This window comes from Microtus oregoni, unplaced genomic scaffold, assembly GCF_018167655.1.
Source record: "Microtus oregoni isolate MIOR12 unplaced genomic scaffold, Mior012 000018F_ref0000195, whole genome shotgun sequence".
Taxonomy (NCBI): domain Eukaryota; kingdom Metazoa; phylum Chordata; class Mammalia; order Rodentia; family Cricetidae; genus Microtus; species Microtus oregoni.
The window spans coordinates 834,480-847,461 of NW_024543077.1; the positions used below are offsets into that span (position 1 = coordinate 834,480).

Consider the following 12,982-nt stretch of genomic DNA (forward strand, 5'->3'; position numbering starts at 1 on the left):
AAGAATTTGTATGTAGAATTTTCACGAACCCAACTTCAGCACCCTCAAAACATCCAGCTCTGTGTCCTGCAACAGACCGGTGACTCCAGCCAGCAAGCCAGGTAACACCATGATGAACAGGCTTGCCATAACTTGCACCCTTAGAACTAAGCATTTGCAGCCACCGCAGGAGTGCAAATCCTATATATGACATCACCTCATTTGGTCTTATATCCTAGCCTGTGCCTTAATCTGGATATGTGGGGCTGGTAACCCGCAGGAACAGGGAGTAGGAGGGTTGCGAGGGCAGACCCTCAGAAGGAAGTGCACTGTGTCGAACTGCTGCTTCTTCTGTAGCTCCTAGATGATGTATTTGGACGCACCCATCTTGGCTCACCTGATGGCTGCCACCATCATGGAAAAGAGACTGTCTTAAAAAAGGCGGGGGGGGGGGGGGGGGCTGGAGAGATTGCTCAGAAGTTAAGAGTACTTACTGCTTTTTCAGAGGACCAGAACTTAGTCCCTAGACCCCTCATGGTGGCTCAAAACCATCTATTACTCTGGTTCCAGGGGATCCACTACCCTCTTCTTCTCCGTGGGCAGCAGGCACATGTGGTTAACATATATACATGCAGGCAAAACACACACACAGTCAACAGCTCCTCACAAGGTTTGGGCCAATCATCTTAGGGACCTGGGAAAAAATACCTGAGGCCTTTGGATCCCCCACAAAAACAAAGATCAGCTCTCCAAGCTGCAGACCCACATAGTATGCTGTGCCACTTGGGGTGCAGGGGCAAGTGGCCAGAGGTGGGATGAGAACCATGGTCCAGGCAAGCCTAGATTTCTGCATAGGTTAGGCCTCCAACCCATGGCAACCTTTCTCCCTTGGCTTCTTGAGTGCTGGGATCACAAGAATCATAAACCATCATGCCTGCCAGAAGAATTTCTGCTCGAGCTTGATGAAATCACTTTAAATCAGGACGCGATTTCTCCTGCTTTTCTAGTGTTGTCTGGGGACGGAAGCTTAGTTCTAGACCTGCAAGACTGTGATCAGGAAAGCCGGAGTCAGGATAACCAGAAAGTTTCAGCACTTTGTCCCAGAGAGGAAGATACCCGGCTTCTACCCTAGTGGCTGGATTTGGAAACTAAAGGTTAACGGATTTAGCGCTCGAGCCTGTGGGTAGAAATCAAAAGGTCAGAGGAACCATGGATGTTGAAATTCCCCAAAGTTCTAGCTGTTTGCTAGGCAAGCTCTCAGCCTGAAACTACACTCCCAGCTCTATAGCCGTCTTCAGGGAGGCAACTACAGGATCCCCTGGATCTGCTCGGCCTGTCCAGCTGGGCCAGTGGCTATGGTAGGACAATCCTTCTCTGGTATTCTGGGTGTTCAAGTAATCCACAGTCCTACTCGTCATCCTTTTAAGGGCGAACTCTTTTGATCTCACAACAAATACAGAGTGACCACATATTGTCTATCTGACCTAAAAAAAATTAAGATTTACTCCCGCCCTCAAAGAATTCACATCACTGGCTAAGTATTTGCAATAAAGAAAGAGGTCAGCTCAAGGAAAACGGGTCTTGGCACGTATTCAAGGTCTAGTTTGAGCTTCTTCTCTGTGGAGCAGGTTAGGCGCCGTTCATTGGCTACTGCGCTCAGTATTTCTTGGGAGAACGTGACCACTGGATTTGCAGCAGGATCTGCGTAACAAATATTGCTTTGACCACCAAGGCCAGAGAAAGAGTAGCTAAAGAAACACCAACATGTCTCCCTCCAGCTATTGGACTACTAAAAAAATGAAGAGCACACTCACATGTGTGCACACACACAAACACACACAACCTTCTCCAGAGTTTGCATGCTGGAGGAAGAAAAAGGCTGCAACCCTGTGCTAGCCAGAGGAGGGACTTGATCCCGTACAGTTCAAACAATGTAGGGGAGCAGCTTCCAGGAGAGACTGGAGCTAAGACGATGATGGGTCGGTGAAAGAGAGGACCACACCTTGACCAGAAATGCTTAGTTATGTATGTCTCTTGTCCTCTATTTAAATCTAAGCCAGTGCTCCCCACAGGATGAACTTGGGGTTGGTGCACGGGTCAGTGATACTTCTAATTTCTCAATATGGCCATGTTGGGTAAATTTCCTTTCTCCGCTTTTCACTATTAAATGTCTCTTTATTGGTGTATGAGGACCGGTTTAGCTACAGGTATTGGCTGTAGCTGGCTGAGGTTGCCAGGGAGTAGATTTTCAACTAATGACTAGTTACTTTGTCACCTCCACCACTGTTTGGCTGCCACATCTTGGAAGGCTAAGCTGTCGCAGAACATGTAGCACTGGTCCATTGTTTCATTTTGAAATGGGCACACTATGTAGCCCTGGCTGCCCTGAAACTCACTGTGTAGACCAGGCTGGCCTCGAACTCACAGAGATCCACCTGCCTCTGCCTCTCAGTGCTTGGATTAAAGGCCTGTGCCACCATGCCTGGTTGGTTCTGGTTATTGATCAAGGTGGATCAGGAAAACTGGACTAGCTTGAACATTTCAAAGAAGTTTATCAAACAACTCATCAACAGAGAGGAAGTCCAATTCCGGCTTAGTCACACCCCAAGTCCACCATCCTCAGCTTTGGGTAAGTAAGAGGGTAATTTAATGAGGGTAATAAAATTGGTTTAAAGCACCCAGGAGCACACAATATCCCCCAGAGGTAAGTGTCCTGAAAGTCACCAGCTGAGATAGCTCATCCGGTCACAGCAGCACTCTGCTCTGAAATTAACCTGTCATTTAAATTGAAGGGGAGAAAAGGCAGATGGTCTAGGGCACAAACGTCCAACCAGACTAGCAGGCCAGTCACTGACGTCAAGGCCAAAGAGAAGGGCATTAATCACTCCGGCCTGGTGTGCCGTTGTGGGCAGCTCTCTCCAGCTCTCCCAACCCATTCCTGGGATCCTTCCGCCAGCCATGCACCTGCTCTTGGCCACAAACCCTCAACTTTTGAGACAGGCACGAATTCAGGCTGCCACCAATAACATTCAAAGCCACACTTCACCCTTTAGAGCCCAGGCTCTGTGGAGGAGAGAGGAAACAAGGCATGGGTAGTGTCTGGATTTCCCTCTCCCGGCCCCCAAAGAGTGCATGTCTTTAATCTCTACAGGGTAACCTCCCCTAAAATGGTCATTTCCTGGGAACTTAATGAGAATATAGGATTAATGTCCCAAAGAACTCTTGGGGCCGGCTATTAATTCCGCTTAGGAAATACCAGTGATCTTTAATCAAAATTGCCTAAATTACAAACTAGTCAAGCATGTCCCTAGACGGCTTAGGGGGCGGCTGCCACTCCAGTTATTTCCGATAGATGGCGCCCACCTTCATGTAAATAAATCATTCACATAATTTGTTTTCCATTTTTTTTTTCCCCAGGGAGATGGGGGGAGGGCAGGGGACAGAACAGAGAACGGAGACTACTTAGAAAAGGTCCAGACAGGAGCGTTTTATCCGATGTCTGTTCCATGCAGAACACGCTTCTGTGACTGGACACAGAGCTGGGGACCCCACCCCCCCCCCCCCCCACACACACACAACCGTCCTGCTCGCTATGTGCAGCTCATCCTTGGTAGTCAGTGATAAGAAAGGGAAGGTCAAAGTCAGGGCAGGAAAGCCAGAGCACTAAGCAGGGCCCCTTGCTCTAAGCTTTGGGGAAGAAGGATCAGGGTGCTTAGAAGACTTCCATACTCTGCAACTGTTTCCTTTCAAGACCCTTCCTGTCTCTGGTCGCCAAACACCAGACTTCTGCTTGTTTCCATGTGGGTCTTTGTTAAACAAAAGCAACCCAAACTAGCCGCTGACGGGTCTCCCAGCCCGTGTCTTGAATTCTGTAATTCTCAGATTCTAGGAGCGTATTCCTACACTCCTAGGAAAGGATAGGGCATATTTCTGCTTGACGTTCATCACAAACCCCAGGGACAGGCAATCCTCGCAGATTTTCTCAGGCTGCAATCCTGAAGACTTGGCACCATGACTCAGAAGTGAATGGAGTCAGGGCTGCTTTATTTTGACTGGGAGTCACTGCCCCCGGATTGATTTGGCAGACTAAGTATTTTGATATTTATGCCTCACAAAGAGTTTAAGGTCCTGGGAGTCAGAAGTTGAACGTGACCATAATTCTACTGGTGGCTTAAGAATCCCTAATTTAAAAAGTCAAGGACGATATGGTCTTAGATAGAGCCTAAGTGTTCCGGTTTGCATTCTATCCGGCAGCACACTGGCTACTTCAAGGTCAGTGAAAAATGAGGGCAAGGGGAGGGGTCTTTTCACCTCCCAGGGTACCTAGAAAAGCTAAGTGTAGTAGGGATGGGTTTTCACAAACTGAAATGGTTGAAGATTCTCCAATCCAATCAAAATCTACTAGAGTAAAGGATGTCCAGCTGTCTAAAACAGCTCGCTCAGCTGCACTGAAGCAGAGAAATGAACAAAGTATCTGGAAACTAAAGTCAGGGCGAGGCATTGTGAGATTCTGCTCCTCCAACTCACCTGTCAACAGTCCAAGTCCCCATTGATAACGCAGGTTACTAAGCAACTTGCCAGAGAAGCTAAGAGGAGAGCCACCTCTTAATACCCTTTGTAAGGGTGCTTGGTGAGTTAAAAAGGAACTCTTAGCAGAGTTCTGGTTTGGGTGCCCTTTTCCCTCCGCCTTCCCCCTGGAGCACCGGCTGAGGTGCCTGCTTCTTTGTACTTAGTCTTTGCCTTCTCAACACAAAGCAGTGAGGAGGAGGTCCTTACAGTCACATTTATACACGAGAGATCTCGTTGCCTAAGTGGGTGAGTGGAAACCCTGCAAGTTTTTTTTTTTCTTTTATCGCAGCTTCTTATTCTCCTACACCGCCCTGCTCTCCAACTCATTATGACGTCCATTGACTAATTTTTGCTTCCCCCTTTCTGCAACTCTTACCGTTTCCTTTTACTGGGTTCGGTTTTTCCAGAGGCAATATGGGAGAGAGCCAGCTGGACTTTGTTTCCTAGCAATAAGGTCCCGTCCCTTCGTCCCCCCTCCCCCTCCCCCACATGTGATCTGCAGGCTTTACAGCAATCCACCACTCAGAAAAAAACAGGTGGGACGACCCCCTCCTCACCTCCCAACACACCTGGGTTAGAAAGGACTGCATTGTCTCAGCTGCGGGACTTCAGGCTATCCGTGAAATGGGTATAATTACTGCCTGCTGGATTGGTAGGTTCGTGGAGACCATCACTGTGAACAAAGAATGCAAAAGCCCCCAGCACACAGTAGGTCTGCATCCTTCCCTGGTCTAGAGCTGGGAGAGTTAATTCTCAGGGAAGCAGGACACTCAGCCAGCATCGGACGTACTGAAACCTGAAACTGTGGGAATGGACAGGAAACCGGAGCAGTCCTTGGAACTCTTTCCCACACGACCCTAGGGGGTGGGGACTGAGGGTGGAGGCTAGGCTCGATGTTCGATCTCGGGTGGGCAGCTCTATCCGTCCCTCGCCCTAGCTCCACCAACAGCACCAGGCAGCTGCTCTTCAGCACCCCGCCTGCAGCTCTAGGCTTGGGAGAAAAAAACAAAACAAAGCAAAAAAATTAGCCCAGCCAAGATCCTGAGGACGCACCGGCTGGCGACAGCTCTCCTGGCCTCCAGGCCTGCAGGCCTGCAGGGTCCGAAGCCTGGGGAGTTGGCCTCTGCGCGGGCTGACCTCGGGGACCCTGCGGGGCTGTGGGCGTGGCGAGCGGCCGCCTGCCGAGGCGCCCTGGTGGGGCTGGCCTTGTCTGTGTGTGCGCGCGCGGTGGGGTGGAGGGGGGGGGGAATCGAGCACGCGCAGGCAGCCGGGCCCGCGCTCAGCGCCGCCTCGTCCTCGCCCGGGGCTGCCCGGCCCCTCCCCTCCCCCGCGAGCTGCGCACCGGCAGCCGGCTGACCCAGCAGCCCGCGCCCTTGTCCGCGCGCGAGCCGGCGGCGGGCTCCACTCGGCCGGCGACCATGAGCGGCGGCGGCGACGACGTGGTGTGCACCGGCTGGCTGAGGAAATCGCCTCCCGAGAAGAAGTTGAGGCGCTATGTGAGTGAGGCGAGCGGGCGCGGCCGGGCGAGCGGGTGGACGGGCGGGCGGGGGGCGTCCGCGGCCCCGGAGGTGGGGGCGCCGAGCCAGGCCGGGGCCCCGCGGCCTCGGAGGGCAGGAGCGGCGGGACGCGAGTGGGGCGCCGTCGTACACCTGTCCCAGGTGCGCCGCCGAGGGGCGGGGCGCAGGTCGGGGCTGCGGCTCGGCGGCAGCCGCTGCTCATCGCCCGCCAACCCCGGGAACTCCGCGCCGGGACGAAGTTTGGAGCGATCGTTCTGGGCGACCTGGAGAGTTGACGCCCGCCCGGGGCCGAGGGGGCCGAGTCGCCCCGAGAGGGAGGGTAGGCTCCCGGGCCCACAAAGGGCGAGGCGCCGCGCCCCTCTCTCGGTCCCTTTCTCGGCCCGCCCCTCCCCGGTGGCTGCCGGCTTCCTCCCAGTCCGCGGCCGCTGCATCACCGGCAGCGTCAGCGGCATGTGCAGCGCTCGTCTTAAGTGACTCATTTGTTTGTCCCCCTTCTTTCTCATTATTCCGTACGTCTCTCACAGCCCCCACCCCACCCCAGCCCCCCTCACCCACCGCGCGCGGTCGTCCGCCCCACGGGGGTGACACTGCAATTTGGTCCGCTATAACTGGCCAGAGTTTTGTGTCGTGCAGCCCATGGTGTCTGGGGTCTGGCGAGATCATGATTCTGAATTGCTAGGTGGTGCTAACTGACAGTGTTTACTGAAATTGTTGGGACAAGCTGTCCCTCTAGGTGAGAAGCTGCCATCTGTGGGGTGCACCCCCTCGTTGCTTAGCGAGGTCAGAGAACGAAGTGGTGCCAGGATCTGAGAGTGGGGTAGTCCTGGGAGTTCAGAAACGGAAAGTCCGTTAAAGGAGTGCAGGTTCTCCCATCTTCTTCCTCTTCGCTTGCCAAGAAACGTTCTTGTTACGCTGGCTGGGAGTGCTGGACTCCGAGAAATCACTCCCACAGCCTGGAAGTGAGCGGTTGCTCCCAGCTGCACTGCATCAAGGGAGCTCCCAACAGACCCTGCCCTCTGTCAGCTGCGCTAGCGGCTGGCCATGGGGGACAGAAGCTTACCAGAGTTTCCTGTCTCTGCTCCCCTGATCAGAATCAAGGGACTTCTGGCCTCTGGACTGAGGAAGTGACATTCTGTTTTTCAAAGGAAGTGTTGTTGTTGGGGAGTGCAACTGTGTCAATGAAATCAGGCTCTGACTTAGGTCATTCGTGCGGGGGTGGGTGGGGGAAATCTAAGGATTTGGTGCGGGAACATGAACAAAGATTTGACATATAGTACAGTAGAGGTGTTTAATGTTTAAGGCTCATTTTGGGGGTTTAATGTGGGTAAAATATTTTAGTTATTAGGAGAGGATTTTGTTTTGTTTTTCCTTGCCTGTTGCTGTAACCCAGGCCTATAATTTCAGCGCTTGCATTCAGGAGACAGGAAGATCACAGGTTCAAAGCCAGCATAGTTTTAGCATTCTAGGCCAGCTTACGGTACATGAGATCCTGTCTCTCTTTCGAATACACACAACCCAGCTCCCCCACCCTCAAACCCAACAAATAGCTCTCAAGCTCGTGCTTGAGTGAACAGCACCGGGATGGCCCAGTGGGTAAAAGTGCTTGTCCCTCAAGCCTGGTGACTGGAATTTGATCCCCTGGAAACCACATTAAGATGGAAGAAGAGTTCTGACCTCCACGCTCATGCTGTGGTGTGTATATGCACTCACATACCCAATAATAATTTTAAAAATTAGGGGGAATTTTGTTTTTTTCTTAAGGGGTGTGGTTGGTCATGCCTGTAATCCCAACCCTTGGAAAGCAGAGGCAGCAGTATGAAGAGTTCAAAACCATCCTTGGCTGCACAGTCAGCTAAAGGCCAGTCCAAACTACATAACCAGCCAGTGGGATGGTGTCCTGTTTAAAAAATGCAGTTTTCTAATTAGAAGGGGATGTAACATTGTTGGTAGGATGCTTGCCTAGCATACAAGATGTCCTGGGTTTTATCCCAGCACTGCCTAATACAGGGCTGGGTGACCAGGTCTGGAATGCCAAGGAGAAGGAAGAAGGATTAGAAGTTCATCCTTGAACTGAAAGAAAAAAAAAATACTACTACTTTAGAAGTCTTTGAAACTTTGTTTTTGAAGCAGCTTGCAAAAAAGTTGATACTGTTGCTCTTTGACTCCTGGCTACATCAACCCTTCCCGCTAGATTCTCTTTATGACCTAGCTCGCCAGTGTTTTTTAGAACAGCTTTAGCTCAAAATAGCCAAGTTTGGAGGCTTGTGTCAAACTCGGGTTTTACCCATTTAAACTCCTTAGTGCTCTTGGGTCCTCTGATGACCTCAGCCACCCCCCCTCCCCGCCCCCTTCACACATTCCCTGTGGCTCCAGCCCCTAAGGCATCTGACTGGAGCAACAGCTTGTGTGACTGGAAGCCTCTCCAGTTGGAGCAGTCCAGTCCTGCTTCAAACAAGCGACCTAACTAACCCAGGCTTCCTGAGCACAGCCTCCTTCTACATCCACCAAGTTTCTGGAGCAAACAGTTGGCTTCTGCACACTCGTCCTCCTACTAGGGTGGCAACTAAAGGGCTTCCCTATGAACTCAAGGTCTTGCCGGTTCTGGGCAAATGGGCTATCACTGAATCCCCAGCCCTTACATTTTCTTTTAAAATCTTTTAAAATTTCTGCCAACTGTTTTGAGTTACAGCTCTGTTCTTGGTTTCTTAGAAGCTCAAATTAATTAGACTCAAACTTAGAGATATTTTCCAGTCAAATTGCTACATGCATCACCCCTAAATAGCTGTAATAGTCAGGTGGTTATTGTAGATTGACATGTCTTCATTTTAAAGGTGCATCAAGCATCAGAGATAAAAAAGAAAGTGGCTTATTAACTACATGACAGCTGAAGGCTATTTGGAAACCTAACTCTAATTTGTGGGAAAAGGTAGGCAATAGGAAAAAATACAGAAGAAGTTCTGTTGCCGGAATGTAAAGTGTTGTATTGTTTGTGATAGGGTCTAACCCTCACATTGGCCTGAAACTCACTGTATAGCCCAGGCTAGCCTTGAAGTCGGTAATCTCCTGGTTCTCTCACGTGCTGGTATTGAAGGCATATGACACCACATCCAGCAACAGGGTTTGGTTTGGGGGATTTTTTTCTCATTGAATTTTCTAATTGATTAGCCATAAGCAAGAACAAATGACCTAGAGCAGCGTTTCTCAACCTGTGGGTTCGCTGCACCTTTCACAGGGGCCGTGTGTCGGATAGCCCGCGCACCAGATGTTTACATGCTGATTCATAACAGCAGCAAAATCACAAGTTATGAAGTAGCAATGAAATAACTTTATGACTGGGGGGTCACCCCAAGACGAGGAGCCGTGTTAAAGGGTCGCAGGGTTAAGAGGTCGAGAAGCACTAAGCTAGAGAGTATTTGTTGTGTGTCCTAAAGAAATTGGGTGGGTGGGGAAGAGAAGGAACATACCGTGTGTTACCCAGGGTGCATCATGGGATTACACGGAGAAGTGGACAAGGAGCTTCGTCCCCGTGTATGGCTGTGAGAACACATGCATGAGAACACATGGGTACATGTATTTAAATATCAAACAGGATTTTGTGGAGGGAAAATTTACAGCACACAGTGCGTTACAGGCTATTATAATTTCACAGTATGGCAAGATTTGAGGGAAAAGAAGATTGGTCACAGCGTTGCCCCCTGGTGGTTTATTTGAAGAAAGTTGTATTGGTTGGAATGACCAGCTGTGGGAACAAACAGTAACTGTCTGTTCTTCTTTTATTATCATTATTAAATATGTGTGTTCCTGGCTTTGGATTAGTCCGCTGGCCCAGCCCTTCAGTGTTCGCTGATGACCTCGTCTTCTTGTCACAAAGAACATCCATCAGGGTATGGCCGTCCGCACAAATCCCAGTCAGATGTCCCAGTTTACCTGAGGTTTCCGCGATTTCTCTCCTCCTCTCAGAGTAGATGAGGTGCCCCCTCCCAGCTAACTGTGGCTCAGACCCAGCCCCTGCCCCGCCCACCCAGCTGGTCCCATCCTTACCCCTTACCCATCAAATCTAAATTGTGTCATCCATATCATTCATCTTGGATGTGTGACCTGGCACTGGAGCCTGATCAACCCCCCATGGGCCAGGGTTAAAGGGTGCCGCCATGCCTACCTTATTGATAATTTAAAGGACCAGCTGTTATTTCGCAGATTTATGTATTATAACATTTTTCTATCTTTGATGAATATTGCTTTTCTAGTTTTTTTTTAATGTGGGCACTTAAATTACTGATTTGAGGCTTTTCTTCTAGTACTATTATATGCATTTAGTGCCATAAATCCCCTTTGAGGGTTGTATTAGCTTATTCTAAAATTTTTAATAATTTGTATTTTTGTTTTTCATTTAGTTCAACGTCTTTTATTTCTCTTGAGACTTTCTTTGACTCATGGATTACTTGGATGTATGTTGTTTAGTTTCCAAATGTTTGTAGGTTTTCTTGTTATTTCTCTGTTCCCAATTCCTATTTTGGCTCTATGGTGGAAATAAAATACATTCTGTATAACAACGATCATTTTAAGTTTGTTGAGATTTACTTTATGGCCCAAGATATGATTTTTCTTCCTTAATGTTCCTTGGCTACTTGAAATGATGTTTATTCTGCTATCATGAAGTAGTCTACAATGCCAGTTGGACCAGGTGTGGTGGGACGCATGAAGGGATAATGAGGAGGGTTATGAGTTTGATAGCCCGTGCTACATGGAGAGTTTGAGGTCAGCCTAGGGCCACACAGCAAGACTCTGTCTCCAAAATACAACAAAAATCTTACTTTAACTCAGTCCATTCTCTTGAGCTTTACTTATGTAAGAGTTCTGCATGCATGTGTGTATGTGTGTTGTGTGTGTCCTAGTGGAGGCCATAAATGGGCGTTGGATACTCTAGAACTTGGAGTTCCAGATGACAGTAACCTACCATGAGAACTGGAAACAGAACCTAGTTCCTCTGAAAGAGCCAACTCATCTCTCCAGGCCCCCAGTGTTAGTGTATTTCATCTTAGCAATAGGAGCTCATGTAGCCCAGGATAGTCTTGCATATACTGTGTAGTCCGTGTTGCCCTTCAATGCCCTGAGCCGTTGTCTCTAGCATCATATCCTATTTCCTCATGGAGAAGCAATCCACATGTTCATCAGTGAGTGAATGGGTAAGAAAAATGTTGCTTTTGCACACAAAAGAATAATCTTGCTGTGTGGTGGTGGTGCACGCCTTTAATCCCAGCACTCTGGAGTAGAGGCAGGTGGATTTCTGTGAGTTCAAGGTCTGCCTGGTCTACTGAGTGAGTTCCAGGACAGCCATGCTGCATAAATAAACCCTGTCTTGAAAAAAATTTAAAGAAAGAAAAAAAAGATAATAATGTGAAAAATGTTGACGCATAGACATGTTACAAAATAGATGAACTTTGATGATATTATGGCAAAGAAGCTACTCACAAAAGACAAATATTATATGACTATTTTCATAACTTATCTAGATCGGTGATGGAAAGAGTGGTGATTTGGAAGGTCTAAGGAACTATTTATTGTGCGGTGAATTCAGAGTTTCAGTGATACGGGTGGAAAGTCCTGAGTAAGACAAAACACTTATACACGTAAAATATTAACCAAATTTAATTTTTAAAAATCTGCATTTGGGGCTGGAGAGATGGCTCAGAGGTTAAGAGCATTGCCTGCTCTTCCAAAGGTCCTGAGTTCAATTCCCAGCAACCACATGGTGGCTCACAACCATCTGTAATGAGGTCTGGTGCCCTCTTCTGGCCTGCAGGCACACACAGACAGAATATTGTATACATAATAAATAAATAAATATTTTTAAAAAAAATCTGCATTTGGTAGGGGTTAGGAATGCTGCTAGTGGTTGCTTTTTTTTATTGCTGATATTTCTAAGGAAAGAGAAAAGACAGAATGGGCTCTTCATAGCCTTAACTCATCAGGGTCTGAGCACCAGAGGCAGTGAATTTATATGAAGCTTGAAAGCACATCTGTTCCTTCCCCAAATGCAGCACCTCTGGCATTGCTTCGTATCTCCGGCTGGTCTTTAGATCGAAGGGAGTAACAGGATACGATAGCCGGGTGCTAAGCAAAATGTGCAGAAGTGTAAAGCAGGCCTTTGCCAGCTTCCAGATTAACTCTGACAGCCATGACTGGAGAATATATCACATTCTTTCCCTTCCTAAAGGAGTAAATCAGTGCCTAACCCTGCCTTCAAAGACCCCGAAGACTAGGGAGATAGAAATGCGCACGAGAAGCCGAATGCTGCCCTTATATGGGTGGAGACGATCCGGGACACACACCGTGGAAAGGCGAGAGCTCTAGGTACAGACGATGACAGGAGTTTTGAGACTGAAGGGAATCAACCTGACTTAGACTCAGAAGTGTGGGGGATGAAAAGGAGTACTGTGTGCAGGATAATGGAGACTACAAATATGAGATTAGGAAACAGTAAATCCACCCAGAATGGAGGAGTCAAGTCCATAGAGGAAACCCGAAAGAGGATATTCTCTAGAAGGCCTTGGATGGTAGGGTGGCATTGACTGGTGGAGCATCCCTCTTGCCCAGCAAGTCTTTGCCTCACAGCTGGCCCCTTTTTCTCTGTGAGATGTCAGTCAGTGAGAGTTGACAGTGTTTATCTTCAGAAGACCTGCCTCGGTGTTTGGGTTCTTAAGTGAATTATTTCCTTCCCTGCTTCCTACTTTATTACCTGTAAAACTGGGATAATGCTTTGTTTGGTTTGGTTTGGTTTGGTTCTGTTTGCTTTCTCTGTGTAGCTTTGGAGCCTGTCCTGGAACTTGCTCTTGTAGACCAGGCTGGTCTCAAACTCAGAGAGATCCACCTGCCTCTGCCTCCCGAGTGCTGGGATGAAGGGCATGTGTGCCACC

At 48.8% G+C, this 12,982-nt stretch overlaps 1 protein-coding gene across 1 annotated transcript in view; it reads left to right on the plus strand.

Moving 5' to 3' along the window:
- Positions 1 to 5,773: 5,773 nt before the first annotated feature.
- LOC121458898 (GRB2-associated-binding protein 2) overlaps positions 5,774 to 12,982 on the plus strand; it is a 127,866-nt gene continuing 120,657 nt past the window's right edge. The window contains exon 1 of the mRNA XM_041668270.1: positions 5,774 to 6,044. Coding sequence (XP_041524204.1) covers positions 5,967 to 6,044 — 78 coding nt within the window. The 5' untranslated portion in view covers positions 5,774 to 5,966. The remainder of the gene's footprint in view (positions 6,045 to 12,982) is intronic.